At 31.6% G+C, this 27,332-nt stretch overlaps 1 protein-coding gene across 3 annotated transcripts; it reads left to right on the forward strand.

Moving 5' to 3' along the window:
* Nucleotides 1–23,066: 23,066 nt before the first annotated feature.
* On the forward strand, nt 23,067–26,047 carry LOC102614041 (putative transcription factor bHLH041). Of its 3 annotated transcripts, none has more exons than XM_006475408.4 (8): nt 23,067–23,443; nt 23,567–23,692; nt 23,827–23,935; nt 24,034–24,048; nt 24,191–24,253; nt 24,321–25,106; nt 25,233–25,616; nt 25,747–26,047. In XM_006475408.4, exons 1-8 carry the CDS (start codon nt 23,331–23,333, stop codon nt 25,813–25,815), a joined length of 1,665 nt encoding a protein of 554 aa, XP_006475471.1. In that variant the 5' UTR covers nt 23,067–23,330; the 3' UTR covers nt 25,816–26,047. The 3 variants fall into 3 exon arrangements, with proteins under 3 accessions (XP_006475471.1, XP_006475472.1, XP_006475473.1); XM_006475409.4 differs by having other exon boundaries at nt 23,830–23,935; XM_006475410.4 differs by having other exon boundaries at nt 23,068–23,443; nt 24,339–25,106.
* Nucleotides 26,048–27,332: the final 1,285 nt, after the last annotated feature.

A 27,332-nucleotide genomic window follows, 5' to 3' on the forward strand; every position in this document is an offset into this window, starting at 1 on the left:
TGTTTTGAAGCGGCAACACAGGTTATTTGGCTGAGGAGTTTTATTTTTGGACTAGAGATTGTTGATTCTATTTCTAGACCATTGAAGATTTATTGTGATAATTCTGCTGCAGTGTTTTTAGCTAAGAATAACAAAAGTGGAAGTCGAAGCAAGCATATCGACATTAAGTACTTAGCTATTAGGGAACATGTTAAGTCACAAAAGGTGGTTATAAAACACATCAACACTAAATTGATGATTGCGGATCCTTTGACGAAAGGATTGCCACCAAGTTTGTATAAAGAACATGTAGTGTGTATAGGACTCACTTCAGTTATATGATCATATTAATGTAATTGAGATACCCTTTTATTGCAATTTATTCAATTTACTCCAAAAGTTTTCAAAATATGTTATCTCTGATAGTTTGTATACATTTTGTTTGGAGAATGAGAATATAGATATTTGAATTCAGTGAGGACCCTAAATGAGCGTTTGGAAGCTCATTTATAAAGCATATACCACATAAAGTATTCTTTCTAGGAGAAAATTACATTGTAATACATGGAAGACAATACTTTATTTTAAAGGACTTATCACCATGATTCATGTTTTCAACTTCTGGTTTGAGTATATGGTTAATTTTGTTTAAAGAGAGATATTCTAAGTTATAATTAGATGACCAAGTGGGAGAATGTTAGACACGTTTTCAATACGTGTATAATATGGCCATCTAATTTATTTTAATTATTAGTTTTCTAATTTAAATTGATATTTATCTTTATTTAGTTTAATTTTAAAACGTTGGTTTTGGTTTAAAATTTGAATAAAGATAAAACAACTCTCCCCAATATCTCTCATACACGTTACGGATGGTTTACTAAAATCAAGGGGATAACGACTCAAGGGGATAACAGCTCATCACTTCCTCTTTTATTTAAACATGTCTTCTTGATGGGAGATGACTTACGGTCAAGATTTTTTAAAAAATATTCAGGGTCCCTGGTCTAACAACAAAGCCTGTGTATACCATCTACTCTAAGGAATTAAGTGTTGGATAGACTAGCAAATTCTGAGTACGAAGCATCGCTTGTATTCATTGGTTTTGTTTGCATTCCAGAAGAAAGGTTGTGTACAATTGAATCTGATAACTATGGCAGGAGGTAAGCTTTCTAACTTGCGCCTGATGAATGTAATCTTTTATTTGGGCCATCAACTTCTCCAGAACTACAATACTAGTTCAATCAACAACGGACCTTTTTTTTGTATACTTATCTAATTTTTTTACATAATTTATCATAAATTTAATGTTGATAAGATTTTAAAAATTTTCACATGCAAAAATTATATAAAATATTTGCTACATAATCAACATAAAAAACTCTTTAATCTCATGGTTAAAAAATTGTCTTACAATGTTAGTGGCCTAAAAAAAATTAGTAGTGATTTGATTTTTAATATGAAACTTGGATAGATTTTAATTTGGCCAAAATTCCAATAGGTTGAATATGTATGTATCAATGATTTTTTTTTTTTTACATGTAATTATAAATGTTAATTTTTAGATTCATCAAATATATAGATACTTTTTTTTTATATGAGTGGGGGCATTTCAACTTAGATTTTTAACTCAAAATTTGGACTTAATTTTTGAACTATTGATTTCAAACAATACATCAATAGATATTGAAAGTTAAAGTAGCATTTAATGATCGTTATTCATCCACCAGTAGATTTCTGGAAATAAATGACTCAAAATTTGTTTTAAAGTTTTAAGTAAAAAAATTTTAAGTTTAGAATAGCCTAACCTTATATATGTTTTCTTTTTTGTTGCTGCATAATTGAAAATTTTGCATGTAAAATGATTTAACAAGATTTTTCAAAAATAAAAGATTAAATTTTTTTTTTTATAATACAAGAGGTTTGGTTTCGAGCACTACATAATACACACATAGTTAGGAAGGGAAGTGGGTATCTATTATGCTACCTATGAAAAAAAATTAAAGATTAAATAACTTTTTTACAAGGATAAAAGATTTTTTTCATATTATGAAAATGTAATTCTAAGTTAAATTATTTGGTCTACATAAAAAAAAAAAAAGAAATTCTACTCTTATAATCTCTTTGATTATGCCCCTACCTGTAAAAGCTAATGGTTCCTAGAACCTAATTTTATTGAAAATTGTTTGGACAGTTTTACTAAAAAGGTTCTTATATTTAAGAAAAATTGTACGAATAACATATATTGCTATTGATCATACTCTATGTTTAGCAGACTACTTCTATGAGTAAACTTTATAGGAAAAGGGAAAAAAAATTCTAATCTTTTCAATGAAAAATTTTAACACGAAAGTGGTGACGAAAGAGAAGTGGTAGTGAGGAAGGCTATTGGGAGGAGGTAGATTCTCAAAGAGAGCGAGTATTTTGCTGGTGGGTGTAGAGAAAGCAAATAAGTATGATGCAATTATGTAGGTGATTTAATTAAGGGCTGTTTTGATATTTTTAAGAGTGTTTTGAGTAAAAAATATTTTTAAATTTAAGCAAATAAGTATTTAATTTTTAGAGCGTAAATATGTCCACCGTGTCCATTAAGATGAAAATGAAGTCTTAGAATACAGATAAAATGCAAATCAAACATTGAGAATAAGTTGTATTAAGACATCCCTTCCCCTCCCCCCTCCCCCCTCCCCCCAAACTAAAAAAGAAGAAGTATTTCATAGCACTATTTAAAACATAAAAAGAACCTATAAGCAGTGGCGGACCTGCACGTGGGCTAGATCGGGCTGTAGCCCGGTCTAGTTTAGAAAAAATCATTTACATCTCTTATTTTTTTAATAATTTAGTAAAATAATAGAGTTTTCGTTTTATTTTCATATATGTCCCTAACTCAACTACCCTTACATTTTCATCAATTTAGTATAACAATAGAGTTTTCATTTTATATTTAAATATATCCCTAACTCAATTACCCATATGTTTTCATTAATTTTATATAATAATAGAGTTTTTATTTTATTTATAAATGTGTCCCTAAGTCAATTATATTATTTTCAATTGAAATTAGTGACTTATTTTATAAAATGATTAAATTATATATTTATTGAATAGATTGAAAACATTAGGGTGTTAAAATTTTATTACTGCTTTAATTTATTTTAAAAAGCTTCTAATTAAAAAATATATATGTCAATGTAATATAACATCATCACTAGACTTAAAAGTACTTACAAAAATAACATATAGTAACAATTATCAATATTTTCATAAAATTTTAATGTGAATTTTCAGATTTTATTTATTAGTTATATTAACTAAGAGGACAAGTTAGAAAATAAAATTTGAGTATTTTAAGAGCTTTTAATAGAAGAATCATCAACTTCTAGTTCTTTAAAGAGAGATAGAGCATCTGACAAAGAAACAACTGCACCCAAATATCTTTTTGCTGAATTGAGTTTAGTTTAGTTTATTATTGAAACTTTTGATTAAAAATACTTTCACAATTTGAAAGGATGAATAAATTTTAATTATTTAATTTATTAAGTCAGGTAATTTAGTACTTCATTTCAAGCATAAAAGTTTTACTTTCAATTTTTAATTGATTGTAATTACATGTATTGATCTATTTTAATTTAAAATTCTTAATTGATTTTTTAATCCTTATATAATAACAAGTTATTATAGGTTGCAATGTCAAATTCTATAATTAAAAAATAATTTCATATTTGAGTTGTTTTTTGTTTTCTACTCTTTTTTATAATTATTTTTGTTTATAGTACATATTTAGAGAGCTAAAGTTCTTGGTATTCCTCCTTATTTAATATACTTATTTCTACTTATAAATTTTTATGTTTGCTTCAAAATATAAATTTTAAAATTTAGCCCGAGGTAATATTAAATTCTGGATCCGCCCCTGCCTATAAGATATAATTAATATTTCAATCTATCTAATTATCATATATTCCCTTACGAATACATATAAAATGGAATCTAATGTTCTTGGACAATATGTGAACGCCAGCTATACCCTAATTATGGGTTTCGCTAAGTCACTGCTTTGTGTATTGCTCTCTCTTCACATTTTATGAAAACCTATATAAAAGTCTGCCTCTCTTTTATTGCGTTCCCTTGTATTTCGTTGCAAATCGGCAGTCGTCGCCATGCGGCAATAAAGTCAACTGACCTTATGAGTCAGTAGCTAATATATCCCAATCATGGTCACATAAATAAAGACAAAAGACAGCTCCAATTCACCAACAAGAGTTGCGTAAATATATACTGAAAGAATTACTTGAGATTTGTACAACCTTTGAGGTCATTAAACTGAATCAATGTTATTGAAATTTTGAGAAAAAGTCATGCCTGGGAAGCCTTATAATTGCAAAACATGAGTTGAGTTGTTACTAAAATTTAGTGCGTGAATCCGTTCTGATTGCCTCGGGCGAGTTGCTAATGGTTTGGGGTAAGGGCTCATCCAGAGATTTTATGGGGAATACTCTAAGTTTTGTGCTTTTTTATTTTATTTGTTTGTGTTCTATTTTTAGTTTTGTGTTGTGGTGTATTGAGTATTTTCTTTCTCCAATTGGAAGGAGTTTCACCTATTTAATTGAGGTTGACAGTAGTTCCGTAAAATTCCTCGATGACTTAAGTAATTTTGATGTGTAAAATTCTTTTTCCTCCTTTCGGTTTGTAATTGCATTTCGTCATTAGGAGTTGCCCTAACTTCGTTTTGAATCTTAGATCTTATTCTATATATTTTACTTAAATTATCCATATGGCATTAATTGTATCGTTGGCCATTATTGGTCCTTAGTGAAAGGTATATTTTCCCAAATATATATATATATCTTAACATCCAATTTCATTGCCACATATTTGCAAATTGCAAGGCAGAAAACTCATTGCAAATCGAATGACCAATTTACAAGCAAAACAATTAAATTCTTAAACTTGTGCTCTTGTTGAGTCTAGTCTTGTAATTCTTTTATAAGGAAAATAACTATTTTAGTTGGATTTTCGCTAGGATCCAATTTGACTAATTATATAGTTGCTCTTACTAGATCCAGGTCAATCTAATATAGACAAATATTTATTGGGAGATTAGGCTAGTAAAGGTTATGGTGTGTTTTTTTTACCTTTGGAGCAAGAGGTAAAGATGAGGTGATTTAGGAGGTGAGCTAAGGTAATTAAAGAGGTGAAGTGAGAAGTTCTAAGTTGGGAATAATATGAAGAGTTCTATAGAGTTAATTTAAAAAGTTGACATTGGGAGCTTAACAGATCTGAGGATAGTTTCGGTGAACTCGATGATAGCTCTACCTCTCGGAGATCAGTAGAGCTCATAGTATAACTTAGGTAAACCCATATATGAAATGCAGTCTAGGCATCAAAATCATCATAATAAGAAGAAAATAAGTATAAACAATAAAAAAACACATAATATTTTACGTGGCTCGGTCCTTTGGCCTACATCCACGGGAGTAGCTCATCTCCAATCCACTATATAAATAAAGTATTACATGATTTGTTTTACAACATCAATAAAAACCTTATTAAAGTTTGTTTATGGTGAATAATAATATGAGGGAGATGGAGATCTTATGGATATTAGAGAGTTCTTTAATATTAGAATAAGAGAAAAGCTTCTTTGAGAGATGAGATTACCGAAATCTTTCATGGAGGTATAAAAATGGAAGGAGAAACCCTAGTAGCCTTTCAAGAAATTAAACTTGGAAACAAATCCTCCAAGAGTTGGATAGAACAAAACGAGAGAGAGATCTCTTTCAAAATTGAATATGTGGAGATTATATAGGAGTGCTCTTGAGGGTATTTTAGTAATTTTAGACAGCTAGCGAATTTTCATTGTTTTGTCTTTCACAAGTGAGGTTATTTTAGTATTTTTGCCTTTGGCAATTACCCACTAACAACCTGTTTTTTTGTGCTTTTTCAAAAAAACACTTTTTTTGGAGGGGGTTGAGTTTCACCTGAAGTTATATTTTCTTGCACCCATTCACTTCTTTCTACACGATGTTAAGAGCTTGCTGATGTCATACAGTCAGAGGGATAAAATTGTCATTTGATGCGATAACAAAAACAACATCATTTTTTAGCACCTACCTCTGGAAATGCAACCATTTTAGCACAATTAAATTCTTGGTTTCATAACCTAAGAAATCAAAGAAAGTTTCCAAAACAAACAAAGAGAATGAAGAGAAGAGGCAACTAGGCAAGTAATAAAGAAACACCATAAAATTTCATTCAAACTAAATCGACTAAACAAAGAATTAATTTGATTTACAAAATCAAACCCCACGTAAAGTAAGAACCCATAATCAATCCCTATAAAACTAATGAAATTAAAAATTTTCCATGTACGAGATCTTCAACCTTTTTTTTTACCCTTCAACAAATCAAAATCCAATTTACCATTTTCTTCACATTACATCACATCACTGTTATGCCAAGAAAAAACAATATCCCCATGACCTGTTTGCAACTCCTTCCCAATTAACATCTTCAAACTCCAACAGCATGCCACCGCAACCACTATTATCCATCACTTTCACTTCCACCACAAACATTTCAGGGGCAATTTCCATTAAAACTTCAACAAGCAACACCATTTTCCGCAGCTTCCCCAATCCAACAACATCTCCCTTTCTTTTCTCCACTATGCACCCTAACTTCTCACTCCTAAACTCTCTCTACCACTAGTGGCTCTAGCTCAATTGACGATTGTGCCATCAATAGCTTGAACCTTGATGATCGACTGTCTGCCATTGAGTCGCAACCAACCAGCAGTGAGTTCATCAACTATTGGATTAAGTTTGGGATTAGGTTTGGACAGCTGCGACTTTTGATTTTTTTTTTTTTGTTTCATTTATTTAGGGCAAAATTGTAATTTTACATTTAGGACAAAAAATTCAATTTGTCTAATTTTCCATTGGTTCTTTTAACAGTGTGCAAACAGAAGTAGACGGGTGTAAGAAAAATAACTTCAAGTGAAACTCAGCCCCAAAAAAAAAGGATATGTGTATTTTTGAAAAAGGTAAAGAAAAAATAGGTAGTCGTTGGATAATTTCATTTTTCCTTCTGTCCTTTGATGTTGATATACATGAGCTTAGGAGGTAAGAAAACTTTAGCCTTGTTTTAGCCTTCCATAGTTGGGCATATGATAGCCTCTTAGCCAAAAGAAGATATTTTATTCTTTCTCATAATGGTGTGGGCGTTGTCAACATGCTAGCTTTAACCATCAAAATATGGGTTTGAATAATACCCCTTGATGTTGGTCATATTTACCAAAACTGCCCTTTCGTTCAGGCAAGCTTATCTTCTAACCTTTAAGATCTATACTGTCATTCAGTCAAACGAGCTAACTTCATTTGGCTAACTTTCTCTGCCACGTGTCATCAATTCATTAGTTCATGTCAACATCTAAAATTTTCCCTAAACAATAACTCTTTACAATTTTTATGTTAAATGTAATTACGAAGGTTAGCATAAGATATTTGGATTTCCCCAATTATACAGATGCTGAGTCCATAATAAACTCATTTGTTACATATTTTAAGAGCTTGCCACATCATAAAAAACTGTTTAAAAAAAATTCATTCTAAATGATGTGAAATTATCTTGTAGAATTTTAATTAAATTGAATATATATGTATGAATGATTTTTTTTTTACATGTAATAATAAATGTTCAGTATTGAATTTTTGGATTCAACAAAAATATAGATACTATTATTTTGATATGAGATGGTCATTTCAACTTAAAATTTTGACTTAAATTTTCAACCATTGATTTCAAACAATAAAATGATATATATTGAAAGTCAAAGTAGCATTTAATGATAATTATTTATCCACCAATGGATTTTTTAAAATAAATGGCTCAAATTTGTCAAAAAAAATTGTAAAAAAAATTAAAGTTTAGGCCTAATCTTGTATGAATGTTCTTTTTAGTTGCTGCATAACTGAAAAATTTGCAAGTAAAATGATTTAACAAGATTTTTAAAAAGTAAAAGACTAAAACCTCCTTTGATAACGAAAGATAGAAAGGGAAGGGGGTATCTATTATGCTATCTATGAAAAATAATTAAGCGTAAAAAAATTTTTTGCAAAGATAAATTTTTTTTTCATATTATGAAAATCTAATTCTAAGTTAAATTATTTGGTCTACGCAAATAAAGGAATTTTACTTTTATAATCTTTTTGATTGTGCATCTATCTATAAAAGTAAATAGTACCTAAAACCTAATTTTATAGAAAATTCTTTACACATATTTACTAAAAAAGTTCTTATATTTAAGAAAAATTGCACAAATAGCAAATAATCATACTCTAAGTTTAGCAGACTACTTCTATGAGCAAACCTTATAGGAAAGAGGACAAAAATATTCTAATCTTTTTAAAAGAAATTTTTTTACATGAAAGCGGTGTTGAGAGAGTAGTGCTAGTAAGGAAGGCTATTGGGAGGAGGTTGATTCTCCGAGAGAGCGAGTACTTTATTGATGGGTGTAGTCAATGGCGGATCTAGAAATATAATTTACCCGGGGTTAAATTAAATGACAACAAAATATAAAAACTGAAACTTGAATATATAAAATTTTTTATAACACATTTACAATTATTCTCTATGCGATTTCATATTCTGAAAACGTTGTGCAATAGATTCATTATCAACACTATTAAATGCATCCTTTTTTACATAAACAATCAAATTATTATTTATCCATTCATCTCCCATCCGATTGCGAAGTTCATTCTTCACAAATTTCATTGCTGAAAATGTTCTCTCTTATGTGGTTGTAGAAACTAAAAGAATGAGACAATTTGATAATCTGACAAGAATTATTTAAAAATTTATTAATTTTTCTTTTAAATAAAAAGGATTTTTTTTTTCAGTGGGGGCTCAAGCCCCCACTAGTCCTACACTACATCCGCCTCTGGGCGTAGTGGAAAACAAATAAGTATAATATAATACAACTGTGTAGGTGATTTAATTAAGGCTGTTTTGATATTTTTAAGAGTGTTTTGAGTAAAAATTAATTTTAAATTGGGTGGGGTTATTTAAACTCATCAATTTTCTTTCTGCACATTGTTTTTAATTAAGAATTTTATTATCTAAATAATTTTAAAAAATTACTTAATTAACCAATTCTTCTCTTTCTCTTTTCAATTTCACAAATTCTCGTTAATTCAATTAGATATAATTTTTTGATTGTAGATAATTGGTATTACTAACTAAAGGAACAAACCCAACTATTTTAAAATGAACATCAATAAATTTTTATTAGTCATGAAAGTTATTGAACATCAAGAAAATATTTTTTCCAAACACAAAAGTTAATAAATATCAAGATAAAAAAAATTTAATAGATAGAAAACATAAAATATAGATCATGATATACTAAAAAAGAGAGTGAAATTGATTATTTAATTTGCATAATATAAGAGTAGATAGGCTTGTGCCATGCTTACTATAAGCATCAATTTGGCTCGAGGTGTAGTGCGGTCACTGCGGTGTGATGTGGTGTGTGCATTGCATGCCGTGCATGCTAGAGGTGTAGTACTACTGCGGTGCTGTGGTGTTGGAGATGCGGTGCAGTGAACGACGGTGAAGGGGTTATGGCTGCTTGGAGTTAGAAAGTTGGAGGTGGCGGCTTTAGGCTTTTGTTGTGCGTGTGTTATGAGTTTAGATTTACGGTTTGTAAATGGGTAAAGCGTTAGGGCTTATTTATATTTTTTATTTTTTATTTCTTAAATTAAAAGTTTGACCAGACAAGGATCCGGTTTCTGGGTTTTTGGGTCACGCCCGGACCCATGCCTGGAAATAGTTGAGAATTTAAAACCAATACCCGGAACTATTTTCTTTATCCCAGGTTTTATCCAGGCAGATTTTTTCGCCACCTCTAGATTAAACTGAATCAATACTATTGAAATTTTGAGAAAAAAATCATACTTAGGAAGCCCTATAATTACAAAATATAACTTGAGTTGTTATTAAAACTTAGTGCGTGAATCTGTTCCAATGGCCTGATGCGAGTTGCTAATGGCTTGGGTATGAAAGTAAAAAATTTCGCTACTCAATATGAAAGCAAAAATAATTAATTGCCATTCAAAAAAAAAATTAATTGAACCCCTGTTGCTTTTCAAATTTTTTCTTTAAATTTCATTTTCATTCTTTAAATACACAAAACACCATCAAGTTTTTTTCTTTAAATTTCATTCTTTAAAATAAAAGAATGATTATTTGAGAAATCTACCATAACAATATTAATCTAAATTACTTTTCAAATTTATTTTGAGTTTTGTCAGCACTCTTTGTTTACCATTATTGGTAGGGATGGCAAAAAATCTCAGGCCAGGTCCAAGACTAAGCCGGCCTGGTACATTCCCAAAGGCTTTGGCTTAGTCCTCCCACATGAGGGTCTAGACAAGAACTTAGAAAAAAAAAAAGTCTGGGTCAATTTCACGCCGTCCATTTTTAAAAAAAATAAATTTATAAGTTAGAATAGTAAATTCAAATTTAAAAAAATGAAAAAAAGCTTAAATCCCTAATTTATATATCAATACTAAACTCTCTTTTAAATGTTAATTAATTAAAAGAGTACTTGAATTAGAGAATTCAGTACTAAAAAATTAAATCTCTAAACTTTTATTTGCTCCATTTTCTTTATTTATTATTTTATTTTGAAATATTTATTTCCTTTAATTCATTGTTAATTATAACAACTTGATTATTATTAACTCATTTTAAGTTTACAACAAGTTTTTAAAAAAATTAAAAAAAAATAAGCAAAAGCTCAAGTCTATGGGCCCAAGCCCTTAATTTGCCAACCCTAATTATTGGCCAAGTTGGCTCATAATATAATTAGTGAGTGTCTTTGTATGAATATGAAAATTGTGATTTTTTTTTGTACTTAAATCTTTTTTTTATTACATGAGAGTATTACTCATACTACAACTTATATTAAATGAGACTATAATTAGTAAATCAGATTATTACTAGACTAGTTTACATCAATTCTTATGAAGTACTGCCCAAATTTTTAACTCTCACTAATATTCGAGGGATGCCTACTCCACTCACACAATCAGACTATTAATGGGACTAGTTTACATCAATTCTTATCAAGCACTGCCCAGATTTTTAACTCTCACTAATATTCGAGAAATGTCTACTCCACTCACACTTAATAAGGGAGAATATTGTTTTCTCTCAATTATACATTATAATTAAGGAATGAATTACGCCCACAATACGTTTGTGGGGTTCGAACTGCTGCCCTCACATTTGGAGGGCAGCAGACTTAACCACTCGGCCTTGTACTTAAATTTATTTATAAGGCTTTCATGGTGCCTGATTGACACTAAAAAGTATACATTTAATAAAGATAAAATTATTAATTTTTCTCTTACAATGTTGATTAATGCATTCATTATTCCTAAATTATCTTAATACTTCCCTAATAAATTTTTATGTTAAATTAATTTGCAGCATGTTAATTTTTATATTGTAAATATTTCAGGAATAAAGAGGGAATTGGAACCGAAAGTGAAAAACAAAGAAGAATTGTTGGAGCCATTTAGAATGCATTATTGAGGAGATGTAATTAATAAAATAAATAAATAAATAAATAAATAAAAGATAGTGAGCCATTACTACTATAATAGTCAAGTGACTAACTTGCCACTTGACTATCAGCCAATTCTATGTAACATGATATAATAATAAAAAAATAATAAAATAAAAGAGAAAGGAGGTATCAGTTGCCTATAAAAGGCAAGACTACGAAGATGAGAAGGGGGCAGAGAGAAGAGAGGAAGCTGATCAAATTGAGGCTTGGAAAAAATTCTTCTTTTGTGTAGTTCATTTTCTTGTAATATATTTTAGAAGTTTGTTAAATAAAATGAGTGTTTTGTTTTTTAATATGAGCGGTTAATTTTCTAAGCTGAGGTGAGAAGTGAAGCTCAAGGGTTCAAATTATTGAATTAATTTCTCTCTCAAGTGAGTTTTAATGTTTATTTTATTAGTTTGTATTTTTCTTCTTTACCGATTTCTCTTATATTTTGTTAATTTATAAATCTAGATCTCATTGGATTTATATGGTATTTTGACATAATGTTGATAGTTGTCGCATATTAAGTATTTGATCTCATATTTATCCACATTAATGGTTAGTTAAGAAGTAAATGGTATAATAATTAATAGCAAAAGAAACACAAAATATAAATATGAGAGTGTTGTGACCATAATTTAAAACTCGAGAGTAGATCCTATAACTTTAGCAATTTTTAGATCGTTTTCTATTAATTTCTTTTTCTGCAATTAATTTTTGTCTAATAATTGAGTACTAGATTTTTAAATTTCCTATGGTTCGACCTCGGATTCATCGGGTTATATTCTAACTAGATACTTTTATACTTAAGAGTAATAACACTTTTGAGTCGTGTCAATGCCAAAAATAGAGATAAGTGCAAAATGATTGCTTGAGATACAAGTTTTTCATCTTTTTTTAGATTACTTTTTTAGTGAGATTATATAAAATTAACTTTTAGTTATGTGCCAGCTTGTATTTTTTGTTTATTTTCTCTTTAATTGAAAATATTTTACTCTCAATGAATTATTAGCAAAGGCATTAACTAACGATAAATTAATGGAAGAGTGTTTTGATCTATTATTTAAAAGGTAGAGATGTGAAATGGACTATTGCATGAAACCTTAAGATGAAAAAGACTTTTTCCCTTATATTGATTATATATGTAATAAATAATATAAATTAGGTTATCTTAAGAATTTATACCCTTATTACCTTAATTTCAATGAAAAAATCGAGACAGCTTTTAAGAAGTCTAAGATTACTTCAAATTTAAGTAAATTGTATGAGTACTTGTTTTGTTATTACATAAAGGGTATGGCTACTTATACTTTAAAAATTACTTTAAATACTCTATTACTTTGCATACTCATATACCAATTTGAATTAGTTAAGTTTTATTTTGCACTATTTAAAATTCCAAAAAGAAAATCCTTATTCTTTTTAAAATTTCAAAAAGGTTCTTACCTAAATTATGTAAATTAATTAACTTTGTTTATTTCAAACACCAATAAAATTATTTAGTACACCTAATTTTAAAAGGAAATTATCATTCGTATACCCTTAATTTGCTTCGTTATCAAACAATTACAAAACTTTCAAGGTGTATTAATCGTTTACATAAGTTGACAAAATATATTTGCCGTCCATTAAACCATTAGTTGTCTTTTGAATAAGATGATGTCAGAGGGGTAATATGATCTTTTAATATAAAAATAAGGGAAACTATCACTCTTATACCCTTATATTGTCATGTTATCAAATATTCTACAACACTTTTAGATGGGTAATATGATCTTTTAATATAGAAATAAGGGAAACTATCACTCTTATACCCTTATATTGTCATGTTATCAAATATTCTATAACACTTTTAGACTGTGTCATTTGTCCACCAAAAATTGACAAAATGTATCTCTCATCTACTAAATCATTATTGCTTTGATATGCCTCCACTAACTTGAGTTGACCTTTACCGCCACCACTACACTCTCACCACCATATCTACCAAATCTGACAATAACTACTTTAAGTCATGGCCACCAACCACCGGCTATTCGGATGAACCCTAATCTTCTAAATTGTAAACTTTATGGACAAAGTAAATGTGTGAAGCCAATTCTTGGAAAGAAAGAAATCAAATAATTCGTTTTTTTTTTTTTTTTTTTTTTTTTTTGCTTTTGAGACAAATGCTTGGATGTAAGCTTTCTCAGTTGAAGTATTTTTGCAAACATAGGAGGAATCATAAGACGGGTGCCAAAGATAGGGTTCTTTGTCTAACTTATTTTTATGTTTAATTAATTAAGAGATATTATTTTTATATTAAAAGACCATATTACCCCTCTAACGTCATCATATTCAAATAATAGCTAACAATTTAGTGGATGGTAGATACATTTTGTCAACTTTAGGTGAATGAATAAAACAAACTAATCGCTTAAACTTAATTTGAGTTTCAAAGGTAAAATCATTAATTTACTACAATTCCGTTAACTTTCAAATGGTAGCTAACGATTTAATGGACAATAAATACATTTTGATAACTTTGAGTGGACGAATGATACACCCTGAAAATGATGTAGTATGTTTATAGCGGGGTAAATTAAGAATATTCAAATGATAATTTCCCAATTTTGAAAGATTTAACACATACTAACAACAATATATAATCAAGTCAAGTTGTTAACATATTATTTATCATAATTTTATTTATTAATTCTTTTTTATGTTCATTATTACATTTTGCACCAAAATAACTGTTAACGACAATGTAATAAAAAAAATTCTATAAATATGTTGCGCCAAAAAAAAATGGATGGACAAGAAAAAGAAGAAGACGATGGAGGAGAGTCAAAGGCCGAAAAAAAAAAGGAAAATGGTTGTTTTATATACCGTACTTTTTATTTTTTTAAAAAAATATAAAAGTATAACACATAAATTGTATTCAAAACTTTTCAAAACATTGATTTCTTCATTATTCATCTGAATATTGATTAAAATATTAAAAATAAAAATTTTAGGGTTTAAAGTATGAGAAATTATATATTGAATAATAAGTGTAGAGATATACCTAACTTGTTATATCTGATCAACTTCTTAAATAATAGAGTATTTAAAGAAAAAAAATCCTACTCTAAATAAATTGTGTATAGCGATTGAGCAGGGTCGTGTCCACAGAGATCGGTAATTATTTAAATCCTTTTAAAACGTAAAACATAAAATGGGGGTTTTGTTGACAATAATAAAAATCAAATTAAAATAACAAGAATGCAAATTAAAATTGTAATTCAAATTGGAGAAAGCTCTGGTTGAAGGAATTAACTCAGCTTGATTCGACTACTGATCATTGATTCAAATATAGATTATTATTACTTATGAATAGACCGGTTATAGCTATAGAGACCCTCTAATAGCCAATCTCTCCTTAACTAGTCGATAACCAAGGTACGACCGTTGGTTATTTCCCTAATCAATAGACAACCCTAGATACGATCATAGGATTTAATCAATTGACAGCCTGAAAAATTAAAGAGACCAAAATCCTAATCAACGCATATGATGATTCATTTAAATTAGATTGTTTATTCTCATAACACAACTCACTGCTATGTTATTTGTCACAAACATTAAAATCTTCATACGATGAATCCTTTAATTGACAATAGATTAAGTTGATAATTAAATAGTGGCCAATTACCTAATTAACAAACATAATCATGAAACTAATTCAGAGAATAAGCAAATACCCAAAAAATAATAAAACAATTAAAGCATAAAATAGATTTCACAGTAGTGATGAATCAAAGCTTCATTATCCTTCAACCAGAAAAATGGGTTTAGTTCTTCATACAGAGAAGAGAAAAGTTTAGATATAGGGTTTCTTTCTTTTTCTCCCCTCCCTTATTTTCACAATAGATTCCTCCCTTAAATACTCTCTCTCTCCTCTCTTTTAGAATTCTATTTAAAATAAAATACTAATATCTGAAATATTAAATTCGTAATTACAAAAATAACCGAAAATACAAAACACGTTAAACTAAAAACTGCAGGTCCACAGTTGACAGTACGCACCCACGCCTTATCAACAAAGTTGTTCTGCTGCTCATAATTTCTCCAAGAGAACAATCATCCTTAAACGTCATCTTATAGCTCAATTTTATCACCAATCAATAGAATTGCACCTACAAAAGTAAAACACAAGTAAATCACTATTATTAAGTGCAAAACATCGATATTAAGGGAAGTAAACAATGCAAAACTAGTGTATAAATTGCACTCTAACAAATTCCCCCACACCAAGATGATGCTTGTCCTCAAGCATATAACTCAAGATTAATCCCAAATCTCCATTCAATTCTCATCTCAACTCATCCAAAAACAATTTTAAGTAAGCATACCTCAAGAAATTAAGTCGATCAACATTCGAGAGACAAGGATTTTTAAAGCATAGAATCTCATAAGATAGAATAAGAACATTCAACCACCAAGAAGATCCATTCAAAATTCAAGTACAACAAGATTTAATAGCCCTCTCAATGACTTCACTCCATGCACTCAAAGTGTTTAGGGTATCATTTATGCACTCAAATCAAATCAAAGAATGCTATTACCATAAGCTTGCTCATATATCACATCTTAATCCACAAAACATGAATAAAATGCAAAACTCTAAGGGTCTTAAAAAGGTTGTAATGGGGTAAAATAGGTTAAATGAAAAAGAAAGGTCTACGAAAGAAAAAGAGATCAAAATGAGAATAATGAACTCATTGAATGAACTTATGATATCAAAATGCTTATTTCTACTCAAGTCACCAAGAATGTAAACATTTTTTTTCAATTTTTCTTTTTCTTTTTTTTTCTTTTTCCTTTTCTTTTTTTTTTTAAATCAAACAAAAGAAACGAACCTTGCACAATTCAATTCAAGCATAATGCTTGTTGATCTAATTGAGAAACTTTAATACAAGGTAGAAAAAGCAACAAAATATATCCACACAATGAGTCCAAATAAAATCTCATTAAATTGAGGCTCAAAAAGAAGAAAAATGGTTAAGTAGATGGAGAGAATTAGATGGGTAATGGTTAAGGCTCAAACAAAGATAGCAAATAAAGGTCTTCGGGTAGAGAAAAAAAAATGCGAGAATAGAAAAATGGAAAAGGGTTTGCCCTTATCATTTTAATGCATAAAATCCCATAATGCGACTTCAACATGCATAACAAAGCAAGTTCTAGAATAAACAAACTAAGATTGATATTCACATAACAAAAATATTATAGCAGAGTGGTTGCTTATAGGCTCAAATCCTCACAAAGTTGGTAAATTTGCCATCAAATCATGTACACTCTTCAAATAAATCAATCATCAATAGTGGTGTACAATGAGAAGAAGGTATGAGTGATATATAAAAGGAAAGGTAAAAATGATAAGAAGTGAGAAAGATGTATGTAGTAATATGACAAGTGAAAGATAAAATGTGAGTAATGAAAGAGTATGATAGAATAAAAATAGATGTAAATAATTTGAGATAGATGGGAAAAGAGTAGTGAGAAAGGAAAAAAAAGAAAAAAATAATAATATATGAAGCGTACTAACGCCAAAATCATTTAAGGATGAGTAGAGTGAAAATAGATAAGTAGAGTAAAAATAATACTTCCAGACATCAATAATGCAAAAATCCCTCCCCCACACCAAGAACTTACATTGTCCCCAATGTAAGATAATCAAAGCTCACATAAAAATTAAAGCGTAAGGATAAAAGATTAAAGGCAAAAACTTCCCTGAATTGTGAGCTTTGATCCTCATAACGTCTATGGGCTTGGCGGGAATGGTGAGATAAATCCCACACTCTTGAAGTATGCAGCCAAATTCTGCTCCATCTTGTCACGGATTTCGATTCACGCGGCTGGAATGCAGGTCGTAGGCTGGTTGCGGACTATTACTGCTCGACTAGACTTTGTGGGTACACGGCTACTGGTTCAGTTGAGCGTGGATGGTTGTGCTGCGCGGGTTGGTGCTGGTTGTGCTGCGCGTGCGGGCTGCGACTGATGCTGCGCGCTGGAGGATTGCTAGTGCTGCGCTGGTGACGCTTGTTGCGTTGCGTGCTCGGGCTGGGGCTGGTTCGTGCTGTGCGCGCAGCTGGGGCTGATTCGCGCTGCGCGCTGCTGAGGCTTGCTTTGCGGGTGCTGCGCTGCGTTGCGCGCTGCTGGGCTGCGAGACACGGGATGCTGGTGCTGCGCTCGCGGGATGGTGCTCGATGCTGGTGATGCGCGCGCGCGGTGGTATGTTTTCCGGCGGGCTGGTTTGCTGATGGTGTGCTGCAAGCGGCTGGAGAAGAAAACATGTTCTGGAAAATTAGGGATTTTATGAATAGTTAATTTTTTTTTTGTGATGAATCACTTTGAGACACCAAAAATTTCAGAAGTACTTTTTTAATAAGCACGTGGGCACGCCTTAACACTATTTTACTTTAAAAATTACAGAAGTACTTTTTAGTTAAGACGTGGGCATGCCTTATAAAAAATTTTCTTCTGGCCAAAATAAGCAAACACATTATTTTTTTAAAAAAATCTGAATCAAAATTAAAAAAAGATATAACAAAAACCAAAATAAATAAATCATTTGGGTTGCCTCCCAAAAAGTGCCTTTGTTTTATGTCTTTGGCTAGACGCATTTATGCATCAATCTCCATAATTGGGACTCTCGAGAGCCACATCCTCCACAATATTCATCGAAAAACCTTCATAAAAAGGTTTTAAGCGATGACCGTTAACCTTAAAAACTTTGTCAGAGGTCGAACTTCGAATCTCAACTGCACTATGAGGAAAAACATTAGTAACAATAAAAAGTCCAACCCAGCAAGAACGTAATTTACCCGGAAAGAGTTTAAACTTAGAATGAAAAAGAAGAACTTTTTGACCAACAGAGAACTCATTTCTCAAAATCATTCTATCATGAAATGTCTTCGTCTTTTTCTTGTAAAAAACTTCCTGCACTATAGCGTTAATAACATCCACAGAAAATACTGAATGTTCCTCACTAGGATATTTCATGGCATCATTCATATTGAATTCTATAACCTCTCCATCAAACTCCATAGTGAGAGTCCCTTTATGTACATCCATTTTAGTCCTAGTAGTCTTAAGAAAAGGTCTTCCTAGCAAAATTGGGACAGAATTAGAGGAGTTATCATCTTCTATATCAAGTACATAAAAATTAGCAGGAAAAACCAACTCATTAACTTGTACTAAGACATCTTCTAATACCCCATCAGGATATGCATTAGACCTATCAGCTAGTTGAATTATCACGCCAATTTCTTTTAATGGACCAACATTCAAAGATGAATAAATGGAACGAGGCATGACATTAATAGAAGCTCCTAGATCTAACAAAGCCTTTTCAATTTTAACATTACCAATTTTACAAGGGATAGTAAACATACCTGGATCCTTGCACTTAGGAGGTAGTTTCTTTTGAAGAACTGCTGAAACATTCTCCCCCATGTGAACTTTTTCATCTCCTCTTAATTTTCTCTTAGAGGTGCACAGTTCCTTAAGGACTTTAGCATATCGAGGTATTTGTTTTATAGCATCTAATAAAGGAATATTTACCTCAACCTTGCGAAATGTCTCAAGGATGTCTTTCTCTTGTTCCTCCTTCTTGGATTTTGCAAACCGGCTTGGAAAATGAGGAGGTATCACAATAGGTAAGGGTTTCGCTCTAGTGGGTTGCGCATCTTGAGATTTAGGCATCAATTCATTCTTCTCAAGCTCATCTTCTACATACTTTGTCACTTTCTTACTAGGCTCTTGCAACTCCTTCCCACTTCTAAGGATGATAGCACTAACGTTTTGCTTTGGATTCACCTCAGATTGTGAAGGCAATCTTCCTAATACTTGAGACTCCAGACGGCTCACTGTAGTCGCCAATTGACTCATTTGATTCTCCAAGTTCTGAATGCTTGTTGTAGTTGCCTGCTAAAATTATTGAGTGTTAGTCGCAAGTGATTTAACAATTTCTTCAAGAGATATACCTGACTTGGAGTTTGACTGTGGAGGTGTTGGTTGACTTGGTGGATACTGTTGTGGGAATCCTGACGGCCTAACTCCATAGCTGAAGTTGGGATGATCCTTCCATCCCGAATTGTATGTTTGTGCATAAGGATCATACCTCCTCTGAGGCATGCCTGGAAATCCTCCAACTGCATTGGCTTGTTCAACGGGTTCTTCTTGAAGTGTAGGACACATATCAGTTGAATGACTCATATTGTAACAAATGCCACAAGTCTTCACTTGTTGTACATTACCTACAACAAACTTTTCCATAAGAGAAGTAAGTTTATTTAAACGTTGTTCAACAGAAGAAATATTTACCTCATTCACATTCCTTGAAGTGAGATCTTGCCTACTGCCAAATTGTTGTGCGTTGGCAGCCATATTTGATATCAGCTCCCTTGCTTGAGTAGGGGTCTTGTTTACCAACACGCCTCCACTAGCAGCATCTATCATACTTCTATCCATCAATGATAGTTCTTCGTAAAAATATTAAATAAGAAGTTGATCAGAAATCTGATGCTGAGGATAGCTGGCACACAATTGTTTGAATCGCTCCCAATACTCATACAAAATCTCCCCAGGAAGTTGTCTAATCCCACAAATGTCTTTTATGATGTTAGCAGCTCTTGAAGCAGGAAAGTACTTCTCGAGGAACTACTTCTTCAAACCATTCCACGTTGTAATCGATCCAGGAGGCAAGTAGTACAACCAATCTTTAGCTAACCCATCTAAAGAGAACGGAAAAGCACGCAGCTTAATCCGCTCTTCAGTCACGCCTTGTGGTCTCATACTTGAACACACAACATGAAACTCTTTTAGATGTTTATAAGGATCTTCACCTGCAAAACCATGAAACTTGGGTAATAAATGAATAAGACCGGACTTTAATTCAAAATTTACCTCCAAGTCTACATATTGAATGCAGAGTGGTTGCTGATTCAAGTTTGGTTCAGCTAACTCTCTAAGAGTTCTTTCTATAGGTGCAGCTCTATCCATCACTTGTTCTTCCAAATCGCTAGATGATTCAACTAAATCAGGCACCGTATCTGTTTCAGAAAGCAAAGGCGACGAGGATCGTTGCTTAGCTCGCTTCGTCTGCTGTCTCAGCTGGCGAGCTGTCTTCTCAATTTCAGGATCAAATGAAAGTGTACCTGTACGAGAAGAACGAACCATACACCAAGTAAAACGTAAAAAGGATTAAATAAACGACACCAATTCCCGGCAACAGCGCCAAAATTTGATGGTTGTCGAAGCCAACAAAAATAAATTCCTACTCTAAATAAATTGTGTATAGCGATTGAGCAGGGTCGTGTCCACAGAGATCGGTAATTATTTAAATCCTTTTAAAACGTAAAACATTAAATGGGGGTTTTGTTGACAATAATAAAAATCAAATTAAAATAACAAGAATGCAAATTAAAGTTGTAATTCAAGTTGAAGAAAGCTCTGGTTGAAGGAATTAACTCAGCTTGATTCGACTACTGATCATTGATTCAAATATAGATTATTATTACTTATGAATAGACCGGTTATAGCTATTGAGACCCTCTAATAGCCAATCTCTCCTTAACTAGTCGATAACCAAGGTACGACCGTTGGTTATTTCCCTAGTCAATAGACAACCCTAGATACGATCATAGGATTTAATCAATTGACAGCCTGAAAAACTAAAAAGACCCAAATCCTAATCAACACATATGATGATTCATTTAAATTAGATTGTTTATTATCATAACACAACTCACTGCTATGTTATTTGTCACAAACATTAAAATCTTCATACGATGAATCTTTTAATTGACAATAGATTAAGTTGATAATTAAATAGTGGCCAATTACCTAATTAACAAACATAATCATGAAACTAATTCAGAGAATAAGCAAATACCCAAAAAATAATAAAACAATTAAAGCATAAAATAGATCTCACAGTAGTGATAAATCAAAGCTTCATTATCCTTCAACCAGAAAAATAGGTTTAGTTCTTCATAGAGAGAAGAGAAAAGTTTAGATATAGGGTTTCTTTCTTTTTCTCCCTTCCCTTATTTTCACAATAGATTCCTCCCTTAAATAATTTCTCTCTCCTCTCTTTTAGAATTCTATTTAAAATAAAATACTAATATCTGAAATATTAAATTCGTAATTACAAAAATAATCAAAAATACAAAACACGTTAAACTAAAAACTGCAGGTCCACAGTTGACAGCACGCGCCCACGCTTTATCAACAAAGTTCTTCTGCCGCTCATAATTTCTCCAAGAGAACAATCATCCTTAAACATCATCTTATAGCTCAATTTTATCACCAATCAATAGAATTGCACCTACAAAAGTAAAACACAAGTAAATCACTATTATTAAGTGCAAAACATCGATATTAAGGGAAGTAAACAATGCAAAACTAGTGCATAAATTGCACTCTAACAATAGCGGGGTAAATTAAGGATATTCAAATGATAATTTCCTAATTTTGAAAGATTTAACACATACTAACAACAATATATAATCAAGTCAAGTTGTTAACATATTATTTATCATAATTTTATTTATTAATGCTTTTTTTTATGTTCATTATTACATTTTGCACCAAAATAACTGTTAACGACAATGTAATAAAAAAAATTCTATAAATATGTTGCGCCAAAAAAAATGGATGGACAAGAAAAAGAAGAAGACGATGGAGGAGAGTCAAAGGCCGAAAAAAAAAGGAAAATGGTTGTTTTATATACCGTACTTTTTATTTTTTAAAAAAAATATAAAAGTATAACACATAAATTGTATTCAAAACTTTTCAAAACATTGATTTCTTCATTAATCATCTAAATATTGATTAAAATATTAAAAATAAAAATTTTAGGGTTTAAAGTATGAGAAATTATATATTGAATAATAAGTGTACTATATGAGTGCTCAAAATAAACTATGAAATATTGACTTAAAATAAATTGTCCTTAATAATAATTTACATGATATGTATTTTAATTGTTTTTAAAAATTAAAGTATTCAGAGAAATTTTTAAATTACAAATAGTACACCATTACATAAATGATGTCATTACACTAATAATATAGAAAATTATATATAAGATCTAGGTTCATGAAATGATTAAATTATAATATTCCTTTGATGTAAATTCACCTTTTAAAATACATATTTCAGTTGGACCGCATGCATTAGCTATTATCATTTACCACCACCTACTCTAAAATTGGCTTTCATTTCCAAAAAGAAAGTATTCGTCCTTTGATCCTATGATGAAGAAATTAACAATTGATAACAATATAAGAGGGGGAGAAATTCCAAATAGAAAAAAGAAAATGAAGAAAAGAGGAAAGAGACAGTCTGCCTTCCTCCCTTGACTCTTTTCAAACCAAAAGGCAAAGCGAGGACTTTGACCCATTTACTTTTCTTCTTGAAGCCATAGCCGCTCCTTCTGCCTTGGCTGGCTGCTCTGCTCCCTTCTACTTTTCAAAATTCCCCATTTTCAAACAATTCTCTTTCTTCTCCCTTCTTCCTTTTTTTTTTTTTTTTAAGTTTTTTGTGCCCTTAATTGCCTTGTTATCATCTTTGATCACTATTCTGTCTGTTCTCTTATATCTTCATGCTATAGTTACTTCACTACTCTATACTCTATGACCCCTTTTTCAGAAATGATCAGATTTTAGGCAAATTCTTTTTTTCGAATGCTGCTTGTCTTGTTTTCATGGACACTGCCTTCCAATTAGAGGAAGCAGCTCGCGCTAACTTTTTCCAATCAGTAATGCAAACTTTTGGCTGCACTTACATTTGCCTATGGTCTTATTCTCAACAATCAAAGTACACGCATAACATTTCCACCTCTCTCTCTCTCTCTCTCCCTCTCCCTGCCCCCCTCTCTTTTACATATCAGTCCGTGCATATATGATTTTGATTCTTTAGTATTGTTATTATTATTGCCAGTTGTTTAGTCTTCTTGGATGGATGGTACCATGAAGAAAACAACCAGCCTAGCTCATCTTCTGCAAGTTTAGCTCGGAGGTTTTTCCATGATTACTGTCAATCATTCGTTCCCATTGTCGATTATGGGTACGTGTACATACATACATACATATATATATGTGTGTGTGTGTATTTGCATAATGTGATGAAACACTTTTTATTTTAACGAGAGTTGTTAGTAGGTGCCTCTAATCATTTTTTCTCTTCTAATTAATTTGCAGCAGCCGTCTTCCAGGACTTGCTTTCAAGAACGGTCAGCAGTATATTGAGGTAAACGCACCGGAACTCCAGAGACTGGCATTCACTGAATCGCAACGGCAATTTTATCAAGTAATAAACACTAATTGAAGTTAATTATATTAGTTAATAGCTAGTTAGCGACTCTTTTTTTTAATTATATATTAATGCCAATGTTTCTATTTTTGCAGGAAGCGAGGATTAAGGTTTGATCAATTTTTTCAGTTTTTAGTTACTTTGAGAACCCTATAATAATAATAATTGATAACGTATACTTTACTAATCACGAAAAAGATGATCAATTTCTTTTTTAATTTTAATTACCTTTTTCCTATTCAACAATGGCAGACTGCAGTATTCATGGCGTGCAAGTCTGGAGAAATTGAGCTAGGCTTGTGTGGAGGGTCACAAGTAAGAAATCATTACTGAATCAATAATATGATAATCTTGTGTGTTTGATTTCTTACATATATTCAAGTATATTAGTTGGAATCAGGGTAACATGGAAATGGAGATGAGAAGTTTGTTCCAAGAAGATTTCAAGGATCAACAATCGCCCGCAGCAGCTGGAGGCCGACCGATACAATCGTCTTCATCATCGTCACTAAGATCGCTATCTATGGATAGCCCATCAGAATACTCTTCTCTTCTTTTCAATATTCCAACATCATCCCATTTATCAGAAACCCTTATTGACGTTGTTCCCAACTTGCAACCATTAACAACAACAACAACAGCCGCAAGCACGAGTACTAGTATTAGTACTACTGCTGGTAATACTAGAACTAATACTTCACTCCAACAAGCCCAACAAGCCATGGAAGCATTTGCTCAATTACAAAACATTCAATTACCAATTATTCAAGAGACTGAACAAGATGCAATGACGAGAGCCATTCTTGCAGTCTTAACATCTCCTACTTCTTCATCATCGTCCTCGCAACAGCAGCAGCAGCAGCAGCAACAACAAGAACAGCCCCAGCAACATTTGGCACCTCCCAAAGCCAGTGCTTTCAAGAATTATAACTTGGTTTTAGCCCCAACATCAAATATCAGAGCCATTAGTGCTTTTCGCGGGCAAAGTATACTGAAACGAACAATTTCGTATTATAGAAGGTTAAACATTGCCAGACGTGAATATACAGCCGGACCAAGCCGCCCCACGAGCACTCAGCTGCACCATATGATATCAGAGCGGAAAAGGCGCGAAAAACTTAATGAAAGCTTTCACGCACTCAGATCACTGCTTCCACCAGGAACTAAGGTACGATATGTGTGTGTGTGTGTGTGTGTGTGTGTGTCTATATATATATATATATATATCAATAGAACTATAAGATGACATGACATGAAATGTGTACTTTTTTTTTTTTTTTGGTTTTCTTTGTAGAAAGACAAAGCATCGTTGCTCATTAACACAAGAGAGTACTTGAGCTCATTGAAAGCTCAAGTTGATGAACTAAGTCGAAGAAACCAGATATTAGAGGCTCAGGTTTTGCCTAAAGCCAGAGAAGCAGCAGCTGCAGCAAGTGTTAATGCTGAAGAAAGAGTTCAAGTACGTGTAAGTCCTGTGGCTGAATCAACTTCAGAATGGAGAATGGTCGATATTAGAGTCATTGTGAGAGGAGAATGTCCTGCGCTGGATTTAGTTATTCGCATACTTGAATTCTTGAAAGGAGATGATAATTTAAGCTTGATCTCCGTGGAAGCAAATACCCAGATAGCCGCAGATTCAACTTCTTTCAATCATGTAATCTTGAGATTAAGAATTCAGGTAAAGTATATGTTTCAATAATTAATTAAATAGCAGCGAAATATTTATCAATATTTTGTTAGTTATTTATCTCTTTAGTATTCATATTTTATTAGAACGAACACAAATTAGAAAAAGTAAATTTTTGTAGGGAAACGAATGGGACGAGTCAGCCTTCGAGGAAGCAGTAAGAAGAGTTGTTGGTGACTTGGCACACTGACAAGTGACAGGCCTTTTATTATATACTTTAACACGATCTACAAAATTACTAGTCAATTAGTTTTGGCGTGCGGGGATGACCCATCGGTGCAGTTGCGGCTTACCTTCATTTCTTTTTTCGCTAATCACATCACATCCATTAATGTATCCACGACTTGTACTCTTGTGATCACATATCACATATTATTAATAACAATGTTTGCTTTCTTCCTTTTTTTTCCCCCTCCTTAAAAGCTATGTGTCTCATATGAAATGTCAGAAAATTCCATCAATGAAAACCATGTGTCGTCCAAATTGACTGCAGTTTTAAAAATAAGTTTTGAGAGGTGCATTCAAAGACGGTCCAACGTCGAAAATTCATTTGTGTGTGTGAGTGAGTGTTTTTTCTTTTTTCCCTAAATGAATGAACCCACCGAACCACGTCCTTTTCATCGTTTAATTCATTTCCCATAGTGGACAGCCACGCTATCACCATCAGGATTCTATATAACTTGATGTCCTGTTTTTCTTCTTAATTTTTTATTTTTTTATTTGCAAGGACACTCAATTAAGCCCTTGAGGCGGCGGTTTTGACTGACATTTCCTCGGTCATATAATCTCAAGAATTTCCTCAAGACCATATAGATTGCCCAACCACCAACTCTGGTAATAGAAGATTTCATAGAACAATAAACAAATAAATTTATAATTGAACCTTCTTTAGTTTCAAATGGGCCATGCCAATGACATGGAGTGTACGAAATTTTCGCCGGTATTAGGGAATTTGTACTCATTGAAATTAAAAGAATGAGTGGGGGTGCAGAGTAGGTTGGGCTGATACGCCCAATAGTAGCAGAGTACGTTGTTTCTTTAGGTTCTATCTCCTTTTACAGTGTATTTACCAATTGGTAATGAAAATGAGTAGAAATGATAATGGTTTAAAATGGAAATGAGAAATCAAAATTAGAATAAGTTATTTCCTTGACATATATGAATTAGAATAAGAGTCAAAATCGAAATAAATTTTATTCTTATAATTATATTTATTTTATTTTAAAATCCAAATGAAAACTGATAAATAAAATACAAAAAAAAAAAAAAATTGTGCGTCCCACGAAAGACCACCTACTCTACAACTTGGCAAAGATTAGGTAGGTGCATATGCCAGTTCAATGAACAAAGATGGTATGCTTGTTCACATGTAGTTATGTGCGCGTATGAATACTTGAATTAAAAGGAGAATAAATGAAATTTTATAGGGCTTCTTCACATGCTGAGTTTTAATAGATTTCTATACGTGAGAGGTTACGCACTAATTAGCAAACAACAATCCAATAATAACGATTCACTGTATATATATATTTACGTTGGACAACTACCGGACAAATTGATAGTTATACTAAATAAAAATGTATTATCCTGTCAAAATAAAAATAAAAGTGTATATGTTAATTATATTATCATTGCCTATTTGTACTTGCGTGTAAAAAGTGCTTTAATAGAAAGCTAGCTAACGGTGCATTAACCCCGTCACTTTTG

Source organism: Citrus sinensis, chromosome 1 (genome assembly GCF_022201045.2).
Source record: "Citrus sinensis cultivar Valencia sweet orange chromosome 1, DVS_A1.0, whole genome shotgun sequence".
Taxonomy (NCBI): domain Eukaryota; kingdom Viridiplantae; phylum Streptophyta; class Magnoliopsida; order Sapindales; family Rutaceae; genus Citrus; species Citrus sinensis.

Coding starts and splice junctions, on each gene's coding strand:
- LOC102614041 (XM_006475408.4), top strand. CDS start 23,331: ATGGACACTGCCTTCCAATTAGAGGAAGCAGCTCGCGCTAACTTTTTC. Junction 23,693..23,826: donor GTTCCCATTGTCGATTATGG/GTACGTGTACAT, acceptor ATTAATTTGCAG/CAGCCGTCTTCCAGGACTTG. Junction 25,107..25,232: donor TGCTTCCACCAGGAACTAAG/GTACGATATGTG, acceptor TTTTCTTTGTAG/AAAGACAAAGCATCGTTGCT.